Source organism: Eufriesea mexicana, unplaced genomic scaffold (assembly GCF_001483705.2).
Source record: "Eufriesea mexicana isolate 0111107269 unplaced genomic scaffold, ASM148370v2 scaffold385, whole genome shotgun sequence".
In the NCBI taxonomy this organism is placed as follows: Eukaryota; Metazoa; Arthropoda; class Insecta; order Hymenoptera; family Apidae; genus Eufriesea; species Eufriesea mexicana.
Genome location: NW_016908568.1, coordinates 402,812 through 427,014, shown reverse-complemented (window position 1 = coordinate 427,014; position 24,203 = coordinate 402,812). Strand labels below are relative to the sequence as shown.

Here is a 24,203-nt window from a genome sequence, read left to right as displayed (position 1 = left end):
GAAGAGCGATTAAAAAAACTGATCTTTTTCCACGCAGAATTACGATTGTCTCCGGACGTTGCGGGAGCAACTTTTATGGCTGCTGGTTCTTCGGCGCCGGAATTGGCAACGGTGGTGATCGGTGTCTTTTTTGCCAAGGACGATATCGGAGTGAGTATGCGAAATGGATTTTTAACCGGATCGCGTAGAGTTGGGTAGAGGGAATATCGTAGAGCGAGTGATTGCTTGGATTACAGGTAAGCGGTGTAATCGGAAGCGCGGTATTCAATATAATGTTCGTGATATCGGTTTGCGGACTTTGCACGACAACGGTGTCAAAGCTGAATTGGTGGCCCCTTTGCAGAGATTGTTTCTTCTACGCGGTATCGATTCTGGTGATGCTCGGTACGATTTTCAACGAATCAATATCTTGGTAAGATATGGTTTATCCGATGATACACGGTGGTCGTGTAGTGGTTGAATCGTCGAAACGATTTATCGTGTACACAGAGCGAGTACGTTATTTCAGGATGGAGTCTCTGTTCATGTTGATTATGTACGTGGTGTATTGCGTTGCGTTATCTTTTAACGCTAGACTGGAACGTTGGGCGAAATCTTACAATATACCTTTCCTACCAAAGGACGACGAACCCGCGGAAGAAAGCGCTTTGGTTAGTTATAGATCGTTGCAAGAGGATCGATTGTCTTATACAGGGCCGAGTTCGCCAGTTACGGATCAATACAGAACGCACGAAGGTAAAGGTCGATTGTCGGATGCGCAGCAAGTTTCTAGTAACTTGCAGCTAGTTTCTAACGTCTCTAGTATGTTTTTTACGAAAAGAAAATTCACGAAATTACGTAGAGTAATGTACGAGAGAGTATTTTTTTTATTTCGAGAAATCGAGTTTGTTGGAAAGTAAAACGAATTGACAGGATTGCTCGTCCACAGGGGCGACAGGCGGTGGAGGAGGAGGAGGAGGTGGAGCAGCAGCAGCAGCAGCAACAGCAGCAGTAGGAGCTGGAGTAGGAGCTGGAGTAGGAGCTGGAGCAGGAGGAGGAGCATCTGTTGGGGAAACGAACGAGCCAGTAGCACCGAAACAACCAGAGTATTACAAAGCGAAAGAACCGGATCCGAACGAGGTATCACCGTTGGAAAAGCCTACCGACGGAAGCAAATGGACTCTGTTTACCTGGGGCCTCGTCTATCCCATTCATTTCATGTGCCGAGCCACAATGCCGGATTGTCGACAAGAAAAATTTCGAAATTGGTATCCCTTTACCTTTTGCGTATCGATGGTTTGGATCAGTTTCTATAGTTACATCATGGTGTGGATGATCACGATCATAGGTAAGAGAACGATACGTTTGCCGCTTTACCAGCTTTTACGCGAGCCTTTATTCGTCCTTTTCTCTAATGTTCCTTGCTGTTCCTGTTTCTTGACGATATATTCGATTGCTCGTAGGTAGCACACTTGGTATACCCGATACGGTGATGGGTTTAACGTTTGTCGCTGCTGGTGTCAGCGTACCGGACGCGCTTTCGTCGTTAGCGGTGATAAAGGAAGGCCTTGGTGACATGGCGGTGAGCAACGCAGTCGGTAGTAACGTCTTCGATATATTAGTTTGCCTCGGGCTTCCATGGTTTATACAGACTGCAATGATACAGCCTGGTTCGCACGTGAACGTCACCAGTCGAGGTAAGATTGCGCGACTTTCTTTTTACCGTTCGATTTTTATTGCCGAGGGATGATTGGCATTCATTGGTACTCTTCTGTTACCATATTGCCAGGCCTGACGTACTCGACGGTGTCATTGCTATCCACGGTGATATTCTTGGTACTAGCGACCCATTTGAACGGCTGGAAGCTAGATCGACGGTACGGAGTGATACTGATGCTTTGGTACTTGGTGTTTATCACATTTGCTTCGCTTTACGAGCTAAACGTTTTCGGTGAAATGAATCCACCGGTATGCTTCAGCTCGTTTTGAACGAACCCGTTTCGATTATACAGACGCATAGGTGAGAAAAACGAAACAATGTGTAAAACGGATGGATGAGTGATGAAGGTAGGCTAGAAAGGAAAGGAAGAAGAAGATAGATAGATAGGTAAATAGATAGATAGATAGATAGATAGATAGATAGATAGATAGATAGATAGATAAATAGGTAGACCGAGTGCGCGTGTGCATGCGCTAGTGTGTGTGCGTGTGTGCGTGCGTCGTGCGTGTGTGCGCGCGTGTATAAAGAACCGATTACACGCTCGATGAAAATGTTCTCGTTGCACTCGATCTCATGGCATCGTGGTATGTATCACGCGGCTAAAGCACGATGGAAGATCGTTCAAAAATTTGTTTTTTTCCTTTCCACTTTTCTCTCCGCCTCCTCCTCCTCCTTCGCTTGATCTTTCGCCACTCTTCTATTCGTATGCTTGCTTCGAATCCAATTCCAATACTTGATCATTTACTAAAATCAAAGTGGAAAGAAAAAGCGAGGAGAGGTTTGACAACGAATGAGATGGCAAGATGCCCTTTTGTACCGGAATCAAAAAAATACATTTAAAATGCGTTTGTCTGTTAGAATTGGTTTGTACATAATACATTGACGATTCGTTTTCTCATCTCTTAAGGTCCGTTTCAGCGATGCGTTTTATTTTCGCGTTGCGTAAATTTTACCTTCCTACGAATGTTCGATCAACCTCGCGATAAGCAAATTTATCGGTGCTTTATTGCAAATGTAAGATATCGCTTCCATTCGTTGTTTATAAGATATCGATCGAGCCTTCTTCCCACTCGGAGAGAAAGAAACGAAATGGAATGGTACCGTACGGAATGGAACGGAACGAAACGGAACGGAACGGAACGGAAGGAAAGAGAGAGAAGCATTATCGGAAGGCTCGGACGTAGAGTCTTAGACCGTATTAGCATATTTATACGTTTTGGAGTTATATAAACGGACAATAATACATTTATCAGTATTAAAACGCAAACGACGACGATTAAGTAGTAAAGGATCTAGAATCGGTATCGAGATAGGATTAATTCTTTCGAATCGTCGACGCGCGAGATGCCGCAGACCGAAGACAATCGAGACAATCGTTTTTGTTACTTAAATCTCGTTTCGATTTCGCGAAACGCATCTGACTCGACCGATGCCATAAGCGTACTCTTCGTGGAAAATGTTACGGGTACCCCGTTTACCAATGTCTATTTCCATCCTGTACGTTTGAACGTTTCTGTCCAACCGTGGCTCTTTCGAGCAGTTTCATTATTCCAATCTTCCTGTTCGATTTATACCGTGCAATTTCTCAACCGATGTTGGTAATTTTCGCTTCCGCTTTACGTCTTAGGTATTTATCGCGGTGATCGTCGAGTCGATTTTCTTGCATCGTATAACGATATGTCCGTCCGTGCGTTCGTTGGTTCATTAGTTGCTTTATTCGTAATGTCGTTTGCCTTCCTTCGTAATTACTCTTACGTAGGCGAATAATTATTTGATTATCGTCGAAGTTATCGTTGTTCCCTCGTCGTAGTTCGCGTCGTTTCTTATCACGCACACGCCCCCCTCCCCCTCTCCCTTCTCCCATAACACACATCCTTTGCGATATGATCTGTAAGGATACGTAAGTGCGAGAGTATTCGCATACCTTTACGGTGGTGATACAACTCGAGGAAACTGCCTCCTTTATTTCCTCTTTTTCCGGTTAAACTGTCAGGTTTATTCCATACCTTTGCATCGGGAAGAATAGCCTTTACGCTACCGTCGGTGATAGAACATTTTGTCACACAGTTTGCCATCGTTAAATCCAGTCGAATTCCCCTAGTTTTATTGGTATAGTACGCCGCTGTTAACTGTACCGTCTATATAAGGAAACAACGTGTAAATAGCCCACCGTTTGATAAATTTTGTACTGGTTATCGAGGAGTTAGCAGTGGTATTCGAAATTTTCGTTATTCGCGTATATTTTCCGAGTTATCGAACTGCTATTGATCCATCCGCTACACAGTGGTCGGATCATCGCTGTCCGATTTACTTGCTTACTACACTCTGGTACGCGTTTGCGTTACACGATTCGAACGCCTGTACGGATGATCCTTACAGATCGAACGGTAAGACGACGTTTCTTTTTCATTTACTCGAGAAAAGTTTACTCGTCCAAAAATGCAACGACTTTCGAGGGACCGATTCCGATTAGCGTGTCAACTGTTAAGTCACTTAGCGAGTGACTCGTTAAGAGGAATAAACGAAGGGAAAAGATCTCTGTCCTTTCGAAATACTTGGGTACACGTTATTCGTCTGCGGCCTCTGAACGCGGAATCCGAACTCCATTTTCTGGAACTACCAAAGTGCACGTTTCGATCCGTTTCCACTGGGAATTACGCAATTGGTGCTACGTCGTTAACGGAAAGGATCAGCTATTATCGATCACCGTCATGTCGACTAAATCCAAACGGTCCATTCGTCGTCCTCGCTACCAATCCTTTTACACGTCTCTCTTATACCGGTGTATACTCGGATATTTACGCTGTTCCATATCGCTTAGTTGACTCTTTTCTTCCACCTTTTAACGTCCCGCGAAACGGTAAAATGTATGGCAAGTTTTTAACAGAGTCGAAGGCGATCATCGGACAAATCGATTCGGCGATTAGATACGTGGAGGCGAGTGCTTTGAACGAGTGGAGCGAATGTTGACGCGTTTGCATGTTCGAAGAACGTTTGCATCGAAATAAACGCGTTGCTTAAACCGACAGAATGATTTGTTTGGCTATAGTAGCGATTAAATGGATCAATGAGCGGGAAAAGTATGCGTAGCGAGCGAGCGAGCGAGCGAGAGAGAGAGCGGGTTGGGTGGAGGCGACGACTACGGATGAAAGAAAGCGAGAGCAAAGAACGAAGCTGTTTGCGGAGAAATTGGAATCAGCGGAAGAAGGTGAAAGAGATACAAGGGGGTAAACTTTCAACGAGCGCGAGCGGTAAAAAAGAAATAAGAGACAATAATTAACGCAGCCTTATCCGATGAAAGTATCTACAACGTTACACTGCGCGATCATTGAGATCAGCGTATAAAGAATAGCTTATGTTTCAAAGAGATATTTCAATCTGACCGTTGCGTTGCCATTTTGCAAAGTTGATCGATACGCTATAGATATGTACGTAGTTACTAATAAGTCGAAAGCGAACCAACGATGAAATTGAAAGAAACGGAATGCGAACTGCAATCCGCGATAATTCGATATTTACGTATGTATTTATGCGTTTGCATTGGTAAACAATCTTTCGTACACGTTGCATCGTAATATCGCGTACCGCGTACCGTATGCGAATGCCCGTGCATACGCGTATGCGTGTCCCGACAAAGTACGACGAGAACGTATTTATCCTCAGCTGCGTTTCGGCGAGTAAGTAAGCAAGCAAGCAAGTAAGTAAGTAAGTAAGCAAGTAAGTAAGTAAGTAAGTAAGTAAGTAAGTAAATAAATAAGTAAGTACGTATGCGGTCCGTCGACAGATCGCAAAGATCGCGCAGGTATGCTAAAATAGCGTAAACTCGACGCGTGTGCGTGTATGTGTGTGTGTTTGTGTGTGTGTGTCCTCCATTGGTACCACGTATGTACATAGACGTATGTACAGTATGCGTAGACATACCGATATGTACAACTACGTACAATTACGCGTTACATATGTGAGTACGTGTGGCGTGTGTGTGTGCGCGCGCGCGTGTATGCGCATACATATACATATACATACACACGCACGTATATAAACATATAGAATAGCTATGAATGCTTAGATTTATACGATTACCAACCGTTCTACGTGTTTGTTCACTACCATTATTTATTACATTGTTAGCGCTTCAGGCGGATACACGTTGATATTTAACATTAGCGATGTCGTGCAATATTATGCACCCGATCGATCGATTGAACGAATTAAAATTACATCTCTTTCTCTCTCTCTATATATATATATATATATATCTATGTGCGTGTGCGAGCGCTCATGTGTGAGTGCGTGCGTGTGTAATTCAACGGACCTGATGGTAATTTTAGGCGTTCGCTCGATCGATCGATGGATCGATCGATGGAGAAAAGCGGAACGGTGCGTTCCGTGGTACACGTTGGAATTCGAATTCGCGTTGGAAAGGTGCGCGCTGATGGACGTAAAGCGCGAATCGAGGTGCGCGAAAGTGAGGATGATGATAAACGTGGAAAGATCGCGTTCGTATCCTTTCGACGAAGGGAGATCTCGATGGAAATAATATACTCGCGATCGGCAGCGACGGATTATCGTGGAGGAACGATCATTTTCGTGGAAAAAGAATATCCTACGTTCGGTGGATAATTGATTCTTCGCCACTTTTCCACCATATTTGCGCGTCTCTCGCTATCCGATCGATTACTGGTCGTTATTCGTATGACAGCGTTCGAAAATTGGTGTAGTTGTAGTCAATGAAGAGATTATACCGTTAACGATCAATTAGTAGCGTTACGTAGAGCGTATATCTTTAGGCCGAGATACTTTAGCGGTAACTTTGATCAATTCTTGGGTGCCCTTAATAGATCGTAGATCGTTCAAGTCAATACGCGTTGCGATTTAGATATTTTACGTACTTTTCATCGAGTCTACTTACCCGTCCTCGTATCTATTCGTCGTTCACCAATTTTCGAACAATTCGACTTATCGTGAACTTTCGTGAAACCGAGAGCAAAGTTTAAGCAACTGGAACGATATAACTCGCCGTTTGTCGATATCGACTCGTCAATAATTAATCGTTAACCGTTGTGACTGTAGATTTTATATCGTCGCGTAAAGGCTGGTACACGAACCGAACTACGATCCGTGGAAATACGATCCGATAAATCTTCGCGATCGGGCTTAATCGAGATTCGACAAGGATGCATTTTCATCGATCGTATCTCGCCTGTACCCAACTTTACGTACATACGTATACGAAGATATTCGTATACAAATAATATATATGATATATGATATAGATACAAGTTATATTTGGCACGTGCATACGGTATACAAGTATACGCGTTACGCGTTCAGTTTGATTACAGGATTAGTTGATCTCGAACAACAGTCTCTTCCTCTTCCCGTGTGTGTGTGTGTGTGTGTGCGCGCGCGCGCGCGCGCGCGATATTTCTGGTCTTCGTCGAGTCAATACGTCCGTGTACCTGCCATTGATACGAGGGAACATCTGAAACAAATGTTCAATTGGCGAACAACGCTTATTCAGGATCGAAGAAAAATATTCGTTTTTTACGTGGAGGATAGAAAGAAAAGGGGCGCGGTGTAGGTTTAACGCGTTTCTAGTCGTGTTTTCGTCGCCCTTCGACGCAACGTGTTCGCGAGTATAGAAATATAGAAGTAGGTATAAGAGGGGGAAAAAGGAGTAAAAAGGAGGGAGAAGAAGGCGATGGAACGAGACATCGCGAACGACATTGCGCTTCGTGGCTACTTTCGAATAAACGGGGGTAGCAATCCTAACAAGACTCGTAGAATTGCCTAGCATTTTATACTGTACGTACCGAAGCGAAACTAGACGCGAGATAAGGTAGCACGCGCGATCGTATTAATTTGTATAAGCGTAGATTTAGTTTCGAATTAAGGGAAGGAAGGATAGGCTGACGGGTATGGTTGGTATCGCGTATACGCGCGTGGAGAACGAGATAGAAGACGTTCTCGAGGATCGAGACGGCGACGCGACGGTGAGAAATCGTATGTACGTATATACGCGTACGCTGCTAGTAGACAACGAACAACCCCACCCGAGACACGAAAAGTACGCGATGCGAAAGGCAAATGCGAAAAGTCGAAGCTCCCTCTGTTAATGTTTTTCTCTTGTTGTTAGAAACAATTCCAAGACAGTCCTATACCGTCGATACATCTAGTCATAGCTTATATTACGGCGTTATGTAAATAATCGTTTTTCCGATGTCGTAAAGGAAGAAATACGAATACGAATACGAATACGAATAAATAAACGAAAAAAATAAACGAATAAATAAAGGAATAAACGAATGAAATAACGGACGAACGAATGGATTATTCGCGAAACGAACAAACGAATGCATAAATAAACGAATAAATGACTATATATAACTAAGCATGTTTATATACATGTTAAATGTTACACATACGCATATACGATAGATATACGATTGCGTACGTTCTCGGTGAGCGCGGGTGCGTGCGGTTGCGCGCATGCGCGTGCACCGGTGTGTTGCATGCATCGTAGGTTGATACGTTATAATATACAGGTAGATGCTACGTTAATCGCGATGCGAAAATAAAAGCTATATCCGATGTTACCTACCGGTCACGATGCGAAAACGTGAAAACGCGAAACATTTTTGGGAATAAAGCGATTCCACTTGTATACGTCGAATAATTTATCTTTATTCTCTTGGTAAATGAATATACAAAGTTTACATCTAGTTGTTATTTGCTTATACGATGCGTCGAATAATATTGATACGATGTATGGCGATAATTAGCGTCGCTGTTATAATCGCGCGTACCATTTTTCTTTTTCTCTTTGCTCCGTTCGCAGGTTTCCTCGCAACAAAGTGGTGGTGATGGTGGTGTAGTGGGATTGGTGGTAATAACGCGTGACCCGTTAACTACGCGAAACAAACATTATCGTAACGTTTTCTTGATTTTTTCTCTGTGCTTCCTTTCTCGTCCATCTCTTCTTTCTGCCATTCCCTTTGCCTTTCGCGTTTCTTCGAACTACGCGATAAAAATGGTTTTATAGGCCGTTGGGAGAATGCGAGTTAGAGGGAATTCGTTGGCGAAAGAGGGGAAAAAATGAAAGAGAAGAGCTGCAAGTTCGTAGCCGCGATTCTCCTTCGGTTTACGATACGAATTGTTTCCTCGCTGATACCACTGGATACCGCGTAAAATTCGCTCCACGAGTTTCGTCACAGATTCGAGGAGAATAGTACGCGGACGTTGAGTAGTGTCGCGGACAGATGTCAAAGAAGAAGAGAAAAATGGAATTTGAACCAGGGAATAATACCTTTGGTGTCGTGCTTCGCTAGTATTCGAGAGCACGCAAAGCGATAGCGATAATTTAACCGTGAGTTAGAATAAATACCAAGGTAAGTCTAATCAGTCTTTATACAATTATTCGTACATATCCGTTAAAGTTTTTGTATTATCTTTCCCTCCACCGTTCATTCTCGCTCCTTTCTCTCGTCTCGTCTCGTCTCGTCTCGTCTCGTCTCGTTTCGTCTCGTCTCGTCTCGTCCCGACATCCGCAAATTATTTACAGCTTTCGAAGGAATAGTCGAGGGCGCGTCGAAGTGAACGTGCGCGCACAAGCAACCTTTTTTTCCCCTGTCTAGTTTTTCCTTTTTTCCATTTCCTTCGCGTTTTTATTCAATCCTCTGCTGCTTTTTCTCTGCGCGTATTACGGTGTTACATGATGATTAGGACACGATTCTCGCGAGAAAGTATCGACCTAGGGTACAGGCAATCGAAGGAAAAACTCGCTTCGGAGCATCCCTTTCATCGCCTGCATGTTTCCCGCTCGAGACTTTTTCACCGAACAATTTAAAACGAAGTAAAGGGTTAAAAAAATATTTGTTCCAACGGTAATAACGATTCTTCGGTATATAATATCGGAAATTTTTCTATCCGGAGAACGCTCTGCTGATTTCGCTTTCGATATTCTTCCTGCCATTGATAATAACGACGGAAACGATAAGGGAGAAACGGCGACGATGATAATAATTATCGAGCGTGATCTAAACTCGCTGTACATAATGGCGTACGTAATTTCGGTGTTTCGCTGTGATATGCGCGATCGGCGTAACGAAGCGTTCTTTACATATTCCCGAACTGATTTCCATTCGTTTCCATCTCCATCTCGATTTTCAACTCTATAGTCCATCTTCCTTTTTCCGTCTCTTGCACGGAAACGTTAGACGCGCGTTCTATCGTTTTCCCTTCTTTCCCCCTTTCTTCTGCTTCGAGCAAGAATGAAATCGAGTTTCGTATAAAAATCGATACCGTATCGGCATAGTTACGAGTTTGCTTGAAAAAATATACAAGTACAGTGAAAGCTTTATCGTTTCGCGTATTCGGACGCGATCGATCGGATGAATCGTCTTTCTCTCTGGATTTTAACGAGATGATCGTGTTGGAAGAAAAAGCCAACTGACCGTCGACCGTTTCTAAACTTTGAATCGGCACGGCTCGGCACCATAAAGCTTTAACTGCAATCGTTTCGACGACGACGCGTCGTCGATCCTAGAAGAATAGATCGAAATCTTTCGATTTACTCGCGAAACGGCTCATCTATCCGGTCCTATCGTGGTATCAAAATTAGAGGAATTTTCTTGTCTAGCGCGTCGGTCCAGATAACCAAGGATTTCGAGGTTCGAGTGGATGCGTGCTGCGAAAGGGTTGCAACGAACGCGTATGCACGCGCGATCGATTCGAACCATCTGTTTTCGACGGTGATCTGGCTGACTGTCTACTCGCTTTCTACTCGTCCACTACTATACGCCTTACATTTCTCTTCTCTACTTCCTATACACGCGAGGCGTAACTCGTTCGTGCAGAGAGTAAGAAAATATCTATAAGTAGATGACGATATTCCCTTCCGATGGTTTTCATTCGTAGAAAAATGATTCGATCGCGTTCGTACGCTCGATGATCCTTATGTTAATTATCCGTGATTCGCGATACCATTCGCGCTTCGCCTATAAAATCGTCTTTCGTTTCGGTTCGAGAAAATGAGAGAGGGCTAGGAGGGAGGGAGAGGGAGTGGGAGAGGGTGAGAGCGTGCCAGAACGATAGAGACTGTTTCGTACCGAGAACGAAGAGTAGCGATTAATTTTGTACGATGACGAGTGGAGCGAAGTAACGATACGCAATCGGTATTAGCGAATAAAGGAAAGGCGATGTGCGCGACAAAAACCTACGCTCCGTTCTTTCAATACGTTTCTCTCGATACGATCGATACGATCGATTCGATCGACGTAATCACCCGACACGATTAAAAGATGCTACTTCGAAGTAATCGCCGTTTTTGCAGCGCATCTATTCGAGCAGAATCTTTTTCCCAATTTTTCCTCTACTCTCGTCGACCCGCTTTCACGATGTTTCGTGCCTACATTGAATATCGGAAGAAAAAAAGCACGCGCATTCTATTACGCTTGATATACGAGCAAGGCACACCATCCTTGATACCACGTCTTATTTGCCACTAATTATACTATACGTGTGCATCTAGTCGTAGGTCGTAAGGATAGATCTTAAATCGAAAAGTACCGTTTGTTCGCTGAACGCGTCGACGATGTTTAAATTGCGTCTTCCACTTACGTACTGTCCTGTAAGCTCGAGTATACGTACGAGTATCGTGGTAGATAAATACTGGATAATACGCGTTACGTATCTTACGTCCGACTTGACTGCTTATTCTACTCTTTTCTGCAAAATGTTATTCCTCGTGGAACGTTTGGAATTCCTAGTTATCGACTCGAGTCGATTAAAAGCGGGGAAAATATAGTAGTCGCTGTGTCGAATTTTCGGCGAATTTCGCACGACTATCATCCGGTGTAGTACGCATTGCTCGCTCGTACATTTCACATTTCGACGTTTCTATCCGCTCGATCGCGAAATCGAGGAAACGTTTCGGAATACTAACAGAGAGAAATGGGAGGAGAGAGAAAGAGAGAGAGAGAGAGAGAGAGAGAGAGAGAGAGAAAAGGAGAAAGAGGTGAGGTTACTTCATGGGATCTCGCGTGTTTGATTCGCGCGATCGAATTAAAGTTATAACCGCGGTGCAAGCGTTAGACGCGTTAAGCGATCGCGGACAAAACGAAAAGGAGAGAAGCGCATCTGGTGGTGCGCTCGAATCCGTGAAACGGGACGAAATAACATGGCAGTCGATTAACTAATTTTAAGTATATGATACAACGAAGATCTAGAGAGATCCTTGCGATTATATTTATTACAATGGCAGTAATCGTTCGTTTCTTAACGTCCTTTCTAATACGATCACCCACACAGCTCGTATCGATCGATATCGTTATCGCATCGCGCGAGATCAGACTTGTGCCGTTTTCGAATAACGCGAGGATAAGTTTAGGTATAAACGCTGAACGCGAGCTTCGCGGTTCGCTTTAGCGGAATATTATTCGTTGAATACATTTTTTGCGATAAAGGAGAAAGCTCGATAGGAGCTCGATTAGACCGCTCTAGACCGCAACGACGTTGCTCGACGTAAAAGCGAACGGTCGAGCGAGCGAGCGAGCAAACGGAAGAACTGAACGTATTTTTGCTCCGTTCTTCGATCTACTATTTATTTCGTCCTCTGATTTCAAGCGGCATACGCGCTTACTAAACTTTGCTTTCGCGAAATTTGCTCGTTATTCGTCCTACCAAGCTCTCGACTAGTTTGCGTTTTTTTTTTTTTCCTTTTTTCTTTTTTCTTTTTTCTTTTTTCTTTTTTCTTTTTTCTTTTTTCTTTTTATTCCATACAGAGGCGGCTTTACGTGCGGTTGAATATACGCGGTGAAAAGTCGAAAAGTACAGAATTCGAGAGAAATTCGAAAAAGGCGGAGGTTTTTTCGGTAGCTCGGTTTCTTTGATACATCGACCTTACACGCAAGTCTAGTATACGGTTATTACTGGCTCGTGAGCGGTGCAAGCACCGATTCGCGCTTTCCGCGAGAGATATGTTTATCGCGAATCGTAGGCTTCGAGTAACCGAACGAATCGCTACTGGTGATGCCGGCTCGAGAATGGGCGGTGGATCGTTCACGCGCGAATGTATCCACCGGATAATGATACGCGTATGTACGTATATGGAGAGAGATAATCGATATGGAAGAACGGGACAGAACGTCGTCGCGACAGACGGTGTTTGTATCGAAAATAAAATAACGCAACCGTGTGTGTCGGACGTTCCTTTGGGTAATCGAATCGCGAAAGTATGATATGTAGTAGTAGTAGTAGTAGTAGTAGTAGTAGTAGTAGTAGTAGTAATAGTAGTAGTAATGGTAGTAGTAATAGTAGTAGTAGTAGCGGTAGTGGTAGTAGTAGTAGCGGTAGTAGTGGTAGTAGTAGTAATAGTGGTAGTGGTGGTGGTGGTGGTGGTGGTGGTGGTTGTGGTGGTGGTGATGGTGGTGATAGTGGAGGTGGTAATAGTAGCAGTAGCAGTAGCAGTAGTAGTAGTAGTAGTAGCAGCAGTGGTAATAGGTTTGTCTCTGATACGACGCGATACAAGGAAAATTCGTGATCGCGATAAATCTGGCGTTGGAAAAGTCTAAGAGATAGACTTTTTCTTGCCTCGGAGAGAAGCGATCCGGAGAAGCGTTTTCGGTCGCGATGGTAATGCAGGGGGGCAAGAGAAAAAAAAGGTTAGAATCTATGATGATCGGTGCGTGGCAGCTGAGGCTGTCTAATGAGGCAAACACGTGTCGGAATCGCCGCTACTGGCCATGGAAAAATTGGCCGAGTCACGGTCGCTCTGTCTGATCTGCGCCGTAGCCGTTAACTTGCCGTTAACTTGAGACGCTTGGGGAAAAGTATGATGACCGGGCAATGCCCAGGGTTGCGTGTGCAAGTGAACAGGTGGGAACCTCTTGACGAAAGGATTGTTCGGTGTCGGTGCTACACCGTGCAGCAGTCTTACGCCGTTGTGATGCGAGGGTAAAGTGGTGTGGGCTGGTACCGTCGAATGCACTTGCGGCGGGACGAAAGTGTGCCTCGGTACCGAACCACAGCTTCCGCTCGATCCACCCATGTGAGATCCGGCCATGCTGTGAGAAGCGTGAGGCAGTGGCATCGTGGAGCAATGCGGATACGTGACCACCGGTTGAGTCGGATAATGTGGCAAAGTGGCGGATGAAGCGTGTACGCGAATGTCGTTGCTCTCGGTGAACGACGTCATTCTCATGTTGGTGGATCGACCAAACGGCTCCTCGTTCGGATTCAACGGGTCCGTTAGCTTTGTCCTCGATAATTTCCGTCGTATCACCACGGTCGCTTCGTTTGGATTCTCGAGGATAACCGCCGGACAACCTTGTCCGACCGTACTGCCAGCGACATCGTTCGCGTTAATGTTCGTGCTGGCGTTCGCATTCGCGTTCGCGTTCGCGGTCGCGGTCGCGTTCGCGTTCGAGTTCGCACTCGTGTTCGCGCTCATGTTCGCGTTCGCGAACAGCGGCACGTGATTCGCGTACTGCGGCGAGGAGAAAGACTGACTGGTACCGGGACGACTATTCGGCGGTGAAAAGGTGACGGCTGCCGATGGTGGTTGTATTCCTCGTTGCAGGGAACAACTGCGCCATTGATCGCGCGATTCCTCGTTGTCTCGTAGCTCGTTGCTACCACCGGCAGCAACGGTCACGTCGTCCGCACTGGTCGCTCGTCGTTGACAGCTGCTGTTGCTTACGTTGCTCGCGTTACTGTGCACGCCGCTCGAAGACGTTTCGCTGTGACTGCTCGCGTTGCTATGCCCCGTCACTGAACCGGCGCCGCTATTTCCGCCCGCCGCCGCCGCGTCCAGCGGTGGAGAATTCGAGGAATCCGAACGGGGTGTCAATTCCTCGTGTGGCATTCCCGAGTCTGCGCGACGCAAACATCGTGGCGTTTGTCCTCCGTTTGTCTGAAATCAACGTGTATCCGCGTGTTTTTCTTTTTTTCCTTTTCTCTTTCTCTTTCTCTTTTCTTTTCATTCAACGCTAACCAATTCTACGTTACGCTTTAACGCTGCTTTTCCTTCGCTCTTATTTCGCACGCGTTCATCTCTCTCTTTCATCTCTGCCCGTCATTTACAATTTGAAAAGAAAGGAAAGCAGGATACGATATTACTCATGTCGCGCAAAGAGCGAGCAAACCGTTCCTTCACCCGTTCCTTGCCACGTTCCTTACCAATATCGCGCGATACGATACGATTTCCCGCAAACAGTTTGCTCGCTCGTTACAAAACGACCAAACATGGAGAACGAGAAAATTGTTAGTACCTGGGTGTTAGTGGTTAGTAACGCCGTGACAACTTCGGTAGTCGGTGCACAAGTCGGAGTCGGAGTTGGAGTCGCAGTCGGAATCGGAATCGGAGTCGGAGTCGGAGTCGGAGTCGGAGTCGGAGTCGGAATCGGAATCGGAGTCGGAGTCGGAGGTGGCAATGGAAGTGGTTCCGAACTGGGATCGGACAAAGGGTCTGGAGTCAATAGGGGCGAAGGGTCGCCTTCCGAAGGTTGCAGATCGCGATTCGCACTCGCGTAGTAAGTCACTTGGTCGTCGTTCACGCACTCGAGCAGCTGTTGAAACGTTTGCAACGATTAATTGCTAAGCGAAATGCCAATTCCGCTGCGACGCGGTTACAGAGAGAGAGAGAGAAAGAGTAAGACTAAGAAAGAAAGTTACGGTGAAAGACGTATACGAACGTACAGATCTAGTCTACAGAAGACACAGTTTGTCGCGGTGAGTTATCGGAATTTTGCTAAGACGCGAATACGTATTGTTATATATATATATATATATATATAGCGTTATATACAGCGTGAAACAATGGTGCAAACGACTCTCGTAAGTCTATACACGCCTTGACCAAATGTATTTTTACTTTTTTTTTTTTAATCAAACCTATATCGAAGCGGATCCCTTCGTAGTTTAATCGAGTTTTCTCTACCGTGTTTTGTCAATTTCCGCGCATATACATCGTCAATAGTATTCTGTTATACAAGCTGATGTACGATATGAATCGACACGGTTGCTACTGGAGGTGATACGATATAATTCGAAGAATAGAGAGAGTCTAAATGGAAGCTCGAAGAAACTGGTTATAACGTAATTTCATCGTTTCCATTCCATCGTAATCCATACGAACCGATTGCAACTGTTTATCTGTGAGAGTTATTCTACCACGCGTTAATAGGTAGCTAAAGGAAAGACACGGGAGTAGCGAATGTTAGTATCGCTTGGAAGCGTCAACGCGATTAAATTCCAAATTTAGGCATGCTCTGTCTGTCCGAGATATCAGCCACCTTTTCCGCTATGAAAGAAAAGCAAAGCGCAAAATTAAAGGTCGAAGAGGGAGGAACGAACGAGCCGAAGTGTGGATGGGTACGCGAGCAAAGTGTTTCGCGATTAACGAGACATTTATCGCGAATGAAATTTCACGCGAAGCAAATGGTACGCAAACGAAACGATGGAATACCTTGTTCTCTTCGGACGTTGAATCCTCGGCTGGGTCCAGAGATGTAATCAGCGGTAATTCTCGTAACGTGGCATAATCGCCGTCATCTTCAGGGCCCCCGTCACCGGTGCCTCGTCTGACTTTTCCTTTATTACTGCAATTTAAAAGTAACGCGTCGTAGTACGTTATACCGAGTTTATACGGATATTTAAGGTTTGCTAAGAGGGCTGCGAGGAAAGTAAGGATATCCATCTTTTATCCAGAGAGATGAATGAGTAGATATACAGATAGATAGAGAGAGACAGAGGGAGAGAAATAAACGGATAGATAGAGGAAGAAAGAGTGGAGAGGAGAGAGGAGAATAGAAAGTGAAAGGAAATGAAAGGAAAGGAAAGGAAAGGAAAGGATAGGAAAGGAAAAGAAAAAGAAAAAGAGGGCAGGAAGGGAAGGAAGAAAATGCAATGGTAAATTGGCCGTGAACGTAGGAACTTTCGCTGTGATAAGTACAATTTTTCATCCAGTATCGTTATAGAAGCGAAAATGGGAAGGATAAAGCAAAATCGATAAATACACGTGCTTGCGGTAGATATACGTACGTCGTTAACCCTTTGCGATTCGATGCTCGATATCGATGCTATTTTCTTTATTCCTTTTAAACGCGATTTCTACGAAATTGTAAAGAAGGGTGATAGATAGCATCGTTGTTACATCCTCTGAAAGAGTTAACGAATTTCGAAAGTTATCTTGTTCTTAAAACCGCGCAAATGATAACATCGACCAACACGCGTATAGGTACGTACGTACATAAGCACGAGATACGATCATGGTTAGGATTAAGTGAGAAAAAAAATTCAAGGTGAGAATAGGATCGATAGCAAATTATTCGCTCGAATACTCTAAGCGCAACGAATACTGTAAAAATACATTGTAGCTAAAGCAGGAAATTCTGCGGGTAAACACAGGCTATGACGACAGACGAAGGGTAATTTTCTTAGCGATACGGAGACGTTAGCGCTCGGATCTGAATCCGAAGCATTCGAAAGAGGCATACTCTAGCAGATTTGAATCTACGTTATTTGGATAAATTTAGTCGGTACGGAAAGAAAAGAGACGCGAAAGTGTACACGAGCATGTGGACGGTCACGGTTACAATCACGGTTACAATCACGGTTACAATCACGGTTACAATCACGGTTACAATCACGGTTACAATCACGGTTACAATCACGGTTACAATCACGGTTACGGTCATGATCACAGGCTGGGGCACGGACACGGACACGGGCACGGGCACGGGCACGGGCACGGGCACGGGCACGGGCACGGGCACGGGCACAACGATACATACAGAAAGACATCAAGAGGAGGGAGGAGGGTAGTTACCGCGAGCTTGACGTACTAGGCAGGTCGTTAAAGGTGACCTTGGGTTTCAACTTCTTGTTCAGCCATCCCTTTTCCGTGGTCGGTGGACCGTTCGCATCGTTGGGTGACCTAGTCGGCGACGGGCGTAGTTTCGGTCTCAACCAATAGATCTGTTCATCGTCGGCTACCGACTCCGAGCCGTTAACCGAGTCCCCGTTTCCTGCAATTTCGAACAGAACGATGCGTATCGATCGGCCGATGGGCATGCGTCGAGTAAGAAACAAGTATTCTCGATCGTTCGGAATACACGCTCGGTCTTACCTTGAGCGCGCGCTTTCCTTTCGATAGCCGCCTTTTGAATCACGCTCATGATAGCCTTCTTCGGCGAAGAATCGGCGATCGTGTAAGTTCTACCGTTACCAACCACCAACAACGGAGCGTTCGTTGCGTCGTCGTCGTCTCTGGCCGACAGTAGATCGACGTCGGTTACGAGCTTCACGGACCTGGCTGACCTCACGGTCGCTCGACCGATCGTCACTCGCAGCTTGAACGTCCAACGTTGCTTGATCGTGAGAAAGATCCATAAGAGTAGCCAAAGGAATAAATGTAGAACAGTGGCGACAACGCAGGCTAGAATCGCACCGTCCAAACTGCCACGATATACCACGCAGTAGTCGTAAAGCAGTGGCGCGCTACAGATCGCGATCGCCAAGAACACGCACAGGGCGGTGCAATGAATAAAGTATATCCAGCCGTTTCCGTTTCGATTCTCCTTCGAGAAAATCACTCTTCGCTCGCGTTCCTGGTTCAGAAATGCCGTGAACCTGTTTATCGGAGAAATTTTCTTAGTCTCCGTTTCGTTTCGCCTCGGACGAGACGCGAGGAAACGACTTACCTGCCATAAGCGTAGAAATACATCACCATGCTGGAACAAAGCACCAACAGGGAGGAAAGGGCAAACAAGACGAGAGTGACGTGTGGATTCAGCAAAAAATACGAGTCCCCGAAAATAGTGGATATGCTACTGGTAGTGGATATCGTCCGATACTGTTGTCGAAGAACGGGTAGCACTTTCAAAGGTCCGATCACTTGAACCTAAAGATAACGCGCGAACGTTCGGTTAAGGTAACGAGCCGATATCGGGAATAAAGTTCGTAAGGTGAGAATTTATAGCCTCGTGTTACTCGCCTTGTATAGAACGGACATTCCAACATAGGCCAGTAAGCTCTGAGCGGAATTGACGATCAACTGAAAGCTAAAAATTGTTGCCAACGGCTTGTTACACGACCAAAACACCGCTGGATACCTCACGGAATATACGCCAAGAGCGATCGCGTAATTCAAGTACTCCAACGTGATAGGTCCGTATGATTCGGCTGAAAGAAGAAAGACAGAAAGATACGTAGGTAGGTAGGAAGGTTATAAAACGCGGTAGTGGTTGGAAAATGGAAGAAAAATATCTTACACGCTTGAAATTCGAGATTCAATTTTTCCGGATGATCCAAATCGGACAAGCTGTTCATCGTTAACGACATACTCTGCGCGGTCATATTTCCAACGGAGCTACTCTTGCCAGGTTTAGTCGTCGTCGTCGTCGTTGTCGTCGTCGTCGTCGTCGTCGACGACGACCATCTTCCTACGTTTTTCGTTTTCGATTTATTCTTCGAATTATTACTCCTAACGATCGTCTTGGTAGCGATCGGCCGTCTAACGGTATTTCCGTATTTCATCGTCGAGCTAGACGCCGAAGCGAGCGTCGATGTCAATGTGGCTGCTACGGTGGTAGCAGCAGTCGCGACTGCAGTTGCGGCCGCAGCAGCAGCAGCCGCTGCCGCAACTGCCATCTTTGCTGCTTCTACCGTCTTTGTCGGTGCTTTCGCGTTGCTCGTTGTCCTCGTGGTCGTGGTGGTAGTGGTCGTGGTCGTGGTCGTCATCGTTGTCGTTTTTATCGTCGTTGTCGTAATCGTTGCCGTAGTTGTTCTCGCCGCAGCTGCACTGGCCGTCGTCGCCGTCGCCGTGGTCGTTAACGAAGCTGCACCGCTCGTAGCAATTGGCCATGTCGAATTTGAAGTCGCGTTCAACGTGGACGGTATTTTTCGCCTATCGATGATACTTGTTTGGATGGCGGGCGTTACGACTTTGTCGGTAGGTAGAACGGAAGCGGATGCAGATGGTTCGGTACTCGCCGGTCGCGATAGATCAAAGTACCTGTTCGTAGATTCCCGAGGCCAAGATTCGATCGCGATCGATTTATTAACGGTATCGATGAACCGCGACTTCGTAGTGGCTGCGTCGTTCGCTGTATTATCGGCTTCGTTGTCGGGCGTTAAAGTGACAAAAGGCTGAGGCGTTATAAAACCGGTTAGGATGCTAAGATTTACGTTCGGATTCATGAAGCTCGATACGACCAGTCGATCACGATGAGTCACTAACCAATCCAAATCCGTACGCCATATCGTTTCTGTAAAATACCAACCACCGAGATAGAATACCGAGATAGTTTCGACCATCTCGCTTTTTCATCTTTTCCCCCCTTTCCTTTTCTTTCTCCTTCTTTTTTTTCGTACAAACTGTTCGATAATAATAAAGGAGAAAAAGAAATGGCGAGATGTTCAGTGGTTTGCATGGAATTCGTTTCTCAACGCGAACACACGTTTAACCGTGACATATGCTATTGTACGATTACGCGTTTCGTGCTTTTCGGATTCCGATCACGCGAAGAGATCACGCGATGAGATTACGCGCTTGGTTACGCAAGGGACGAGAGAAATATCGCTTGGTTTTAAATATCACTTGGTATGAAATCTTGCCGATGGGGTCAGGTGGTTTTTTTCTTTTCTTTTCTTTTCTTTTTCGTTCTTCACTTTTTGACTATACAAAGTGGAATAGAGGGACGAAGAGAGGGATGCGTGCGTGTACGACGAATCGACGTATAGGTTAATTTAGTCCGGGAAACAAGATGGTACACGGTTAAGCGATTGAAGGTGGAAGGATTGGAGGAAGGAGAAATCCTGCAGCTAGCTGTATGCACACACCTGGCCGATCAATACGCGAACCAGAACGTAGTCAGGACGAAGTTGCCCCGTTACATTCCAAACGCCCCATTCTCCATGCGCGAGTCGTTTTACCCTATAACGATAGTGATCTGAATTCGAAACGCGACCGATTAATCGCGTCATCGATTCGATGGAAATTTCTTCGAGTCGAGATACGAGGAAAATACGCGGCAAGCATACCCTTTAGCAGGGAATGCTAAATGAAGGGATGCGATACGAAAAGAAGGGTTGGAAATTAAAGGGTGATAATCGCGATTAAGGGGAAAATCGGGTTGTAATCCTGATAGACGTGTTCTGCTCGTGTTAAGAAACAAACGGAAGCAATCTTCGAACGACCAATAGACGAGATACGCTCTGCGTCTATTTTGCATACAAATCGAGAAGAATATTTACTTTTTCTTTTTTCTTCCCTTTCTTTTTAATACGCTAACGCGACAAGCGTGTCGGTCAATTATTCTATATTTAAGGTTATCTTTAAGGTTACCTTTCGGCAAAAATCCAGCGTGTATCAGCCTAGCTTCCATAAGCAACGAAGGCAGTAGGAAACACATGGCTGTGCAAAGGTGTACGAAAGCAGCCGTGGGTCCTCCGTGTCGCCATAAATTATTAGCCAAACCTGCGAATTGCACCGAACTAATCGTTGTCGCTTTTAATGCGAAAGTAAAGGAAACCGGAACGAGGTATACACTTACTGTGGTCAGGATTGTTGGTAAGCAACGACGAAGGTGGATCGCGCGAACACGCGCTCAGATGACGACCAAGTTTCACTCCATCGTTCGCCAGATTACCGAGCTTTAGAAAGGCTGCGCCAAGCAGAACCGGCAACAGAACGACCCCGGCACCGGCTAGCACCAGACACGAGTATAATTCTACCTTTGGTGGCGGAGCGTCCGCGGGCCAAGGTAACGATAAATACGCTGTAAAGGTAAACGAACGTTATATCGAAACGCGTTTCGTGTATATCGAAATGCGTGCGTGTGCGTAAGCGATCCGATTTCCTTCCTCCGAATCCCGCGAAATCCCGCGAAATCCCGCGAAATCCCGCGAAATCTCGCATCTTTTCCTTCTTTCGATTCGGAAAATAAATAAAGATGTCTTTTTACTTACCGGCGAATCTCTTGGCGTATCTCAAGCCGATGTAAGCTTGAAAAGCGACCGCCAAAACGCCGTACCAGACGGACCATAGACTATTCACGTGTCCTCGTATGCAAGAGTTACGTCTAGTTAGCTTTCGTGGTTTCTTCGTTTTGTTGGTAGTCGTAATCCCACTGGAATTTATGCTGGACACAATCGGAAGCGGTTTTAACGGCTTCTTACATTTCGCTTGATTTACATCGTTATTGTTCTCGTAACCCATTAAGCTTCCCGTCATTGACATCTTGTTCTGAAAGAGAAACGTTTCGTTGGTTCATCGTCGTTGTATTCCGGGACTAGATGCCTGGATTTCGAGGCTAATGGAACATGCGTAAATTCGCTACTTTCCAGCCAGAATCTCCGTCGATTCGACTTTAATAGGTGGCGCGTTTAAAATGGGAGACCGTTGTCCCCGAGCTTCGCGGTATTTTCACCATTTATTGTCCTCCTATGTATAACGCCTATGTATATATACCATTTAGCCAACTGAGTAACGTTCGGGGATAGCGTTCTTTGTTCTCTTTACCGCGAGTGTACGAGCCTGGTTTACGTTTGCCGGTCTCGTTCTCGTCGCTCTCGATCGATCCTTACTCTCCCATCGAAAGAGTTGAAAGTTTAACGAATCGCGATCGCGTTTAAAACACTTACCGCGTGTTCTGCTTTGTTTCTCGTACAGGCGTCTTAATGTTACCAAGATGTTAGTTCGGGACAATCGCTACGGAGGCTTGACATCTTTGGCGGTGACAGCGCCGTCTGAAACAGAAAACGGGAAACGAGTCAGCGAATTCGTTGGCCACTTTTCCGGGAAATCCGGGAAATCCGGAAAATCCGGAAAATCCGAAAGGGGATGCTTTCGCCACGGAACAAGGATATTTCGTTTTCCTCGATAACGAAGAATTCCTCGATAGCGAGAAGAATTTGCTAAGATTCTAAAAAGGATTGTAAAAAGATGTAGAAAGGAGCGGAATTGGAAAATAAGTTGGAAGAGATACTGGGAATAGGGGGTGGAAAAGATGGATCGCGCGATGGAATTAGAAAGGTTGGATCGAGAGAACTGGAACAGGAGGCATTGCGCATAAGCGATATCGTTGGATGGTAGAATAGGATGAGAAAAGGGAAAGCCGCGACGAAGGGTGTGCGACGATTGTTGGTAAAGTTGCGGGGATAATTACGCATCGCGTCTATGCGTGAACACCTCGATGCTTGCACGATGGCGAAAGCGTGGCGGCGACAATGACGGGTACGGATGGAAGAAAAATGATGGAGCGGCTTAGCGCTTAGCGACAATCGCAGAACCGAGCCATACAAAAGGGTCGAAACAGAGGATGGCTAGCGTACCGTGATAATTCCAGTGCTCTTAAGACCATGTCTCTCTTTCTCTCTCCCTCTCCCTTGGCATTTTCTTATACCCTCGGCTTAGCAAAGTCGGTTCTTTGGTTTCTTTGACGACAGAAGCTGGTTTTCCAAGATGATTACTTGGGTGGAAATTCTTTTTTAGCCCGATATTGCTGCTGATCTTGCTTCGCGACAGGATCCGAATGGAAGACGGGGAAGATACCGTGGAGACTTTGCGACCGACTCTTACCAAACAAACTGACCCTGATGCGAAAGAAAAAGGAACGAGTCCCGTTGCTCGTTTGACGTTATTTCTCCTTTGGAGGAAGGAAGAAGGAAAGAGTATTTATTATCGCGGAGAGACAATCGCGTCCGAGGCCGGAAAAGGTAATCTCTCGACGGTTGACCTATTCCTCGTGCAGGATATTCAAAGAAGCTGCAAATTAAAATCTCGATTTCTCGACGTTCCGTTTCTTATTACGCCAAGATATCTTTTACCGATATCTCTTCTCCGTTTCTTTCTTTTTTCCTCCTCGTTTCTTTCGCGCCAATCGCATTTCTCTTTTGCTCTCGACCAAACGATCCGTCTACTTTACTTACCGAACAGACGATCGTCGCTGTCCCCGTCGTCGTCGTCGTCGTCGTCGTCGTCGTCGTCGTTGTCGTCGTCGTTGTCGTCGTCGTTGTCGTCGTTGCCGTCGTACTGGTAGAGTCGATCGTCGAATTAACCGTCGAGTCGCGTTTTAAACGCTACGAGAATCTGAAAGGCGAAAGGAAAAATTTTGTCCACTTTCGATAGGGATCCGTTTTGTCTTTTATCGATTTCGTTTACGAAAGAAACGTTCGCATTTTCCACGGTTCGTTTCTTTCCAGTTACATCCGATTATTTCCATTTCCGAAACGTCTCCGAGGACAACGAGCGTCGTTCGAGACTGTGTCTCGCGTTTTCCTCGCGTTTTCCTCGCGTTTTCCTCGCGTTCCGAACCTAGCGCAACCTTGTTTCGCGATTCGAATCGATCGACTTGTCTTTTAAGGGAAAGGGAAGGGAAAGATTAACGCTCGATACAGATGGCTTTCCGTTTTCGCGGAGCATTAGCTCGGGATTGCCGTTTCGTGCTCCTGTCGATCAAACGTCGTGGTTACGTTGCGTCCGATCATTCTCTACCCTTTTCGC

General features: G+C 45.7%; 2 protein-coding genes across 2 annotated transcripts in view; one reads left to right on the top strand and one right to left on the bottom strand.

Annotated features, from left to right (window-relative positions):
• LOC108545256 (probable sodium/potassium/calcium exchanger CG1090) overlaps positions 1-2,046 on the top strand; it is a 6,291-nt gene extending 4,245 nt beyond the window's left edge. The window contains exons 4-9 of the mRNA XM_017896781.1: positions 38-150; positions 237-412; positions 509-741; positions 1,019-1,327; positions 1,443-1,676; positions 1,769-2,046. Coding sequence (XP_017752270.1) covers positions 38-150; positions 237-412; positions 509-741; positions 1,019-1,327; positions 1,443-1,676; positions 1,769-1,968 — 1,265 coding nt within the window. The 3' untranslated portion in view covers positions 1,969-2,046. The remainder of the gene's footprint in view (positions 1-37; positions 151-236; positions 413-508; positions 742-1,018; positions 1,328-1,442; positions 1,677-1,768) is intronic.
• An 11,085-nt stretch (positions 2,047-13,131) lies between these two features.
• Positions 13,132-21,938, bottom strand: tinc (transmembrane protein tincar). Its single transcript, XM_017896780.1, has 12 exons — positions 21,668-21,938; positions 21,253-21,477; positions 21,045-21,176; positions 18,970-19,965; positions 18,693-18,880; positions 18,400-18,599; positions 17,826-18,328; positions 17,526-17,724; positions 16,164-16,296; positions 15,120-15,264; positions 14,968-15,041; positions 13,132-14,609 (listed from the first exon to the last, which is right to left on the bottom strand). Exons 1-12 carry the CDS (start codon positions 21,936-21,938, stop codon positions 13,401-13,403), a joined length of 4,275 nt encoding a protein of 1,424 aa, XP_017752269.1. The 3' UTR covers positions 13,132-13,400.
• Between the last annotated feature and the right edge of the window lie 2,265 nt (positions 21,939-24,203).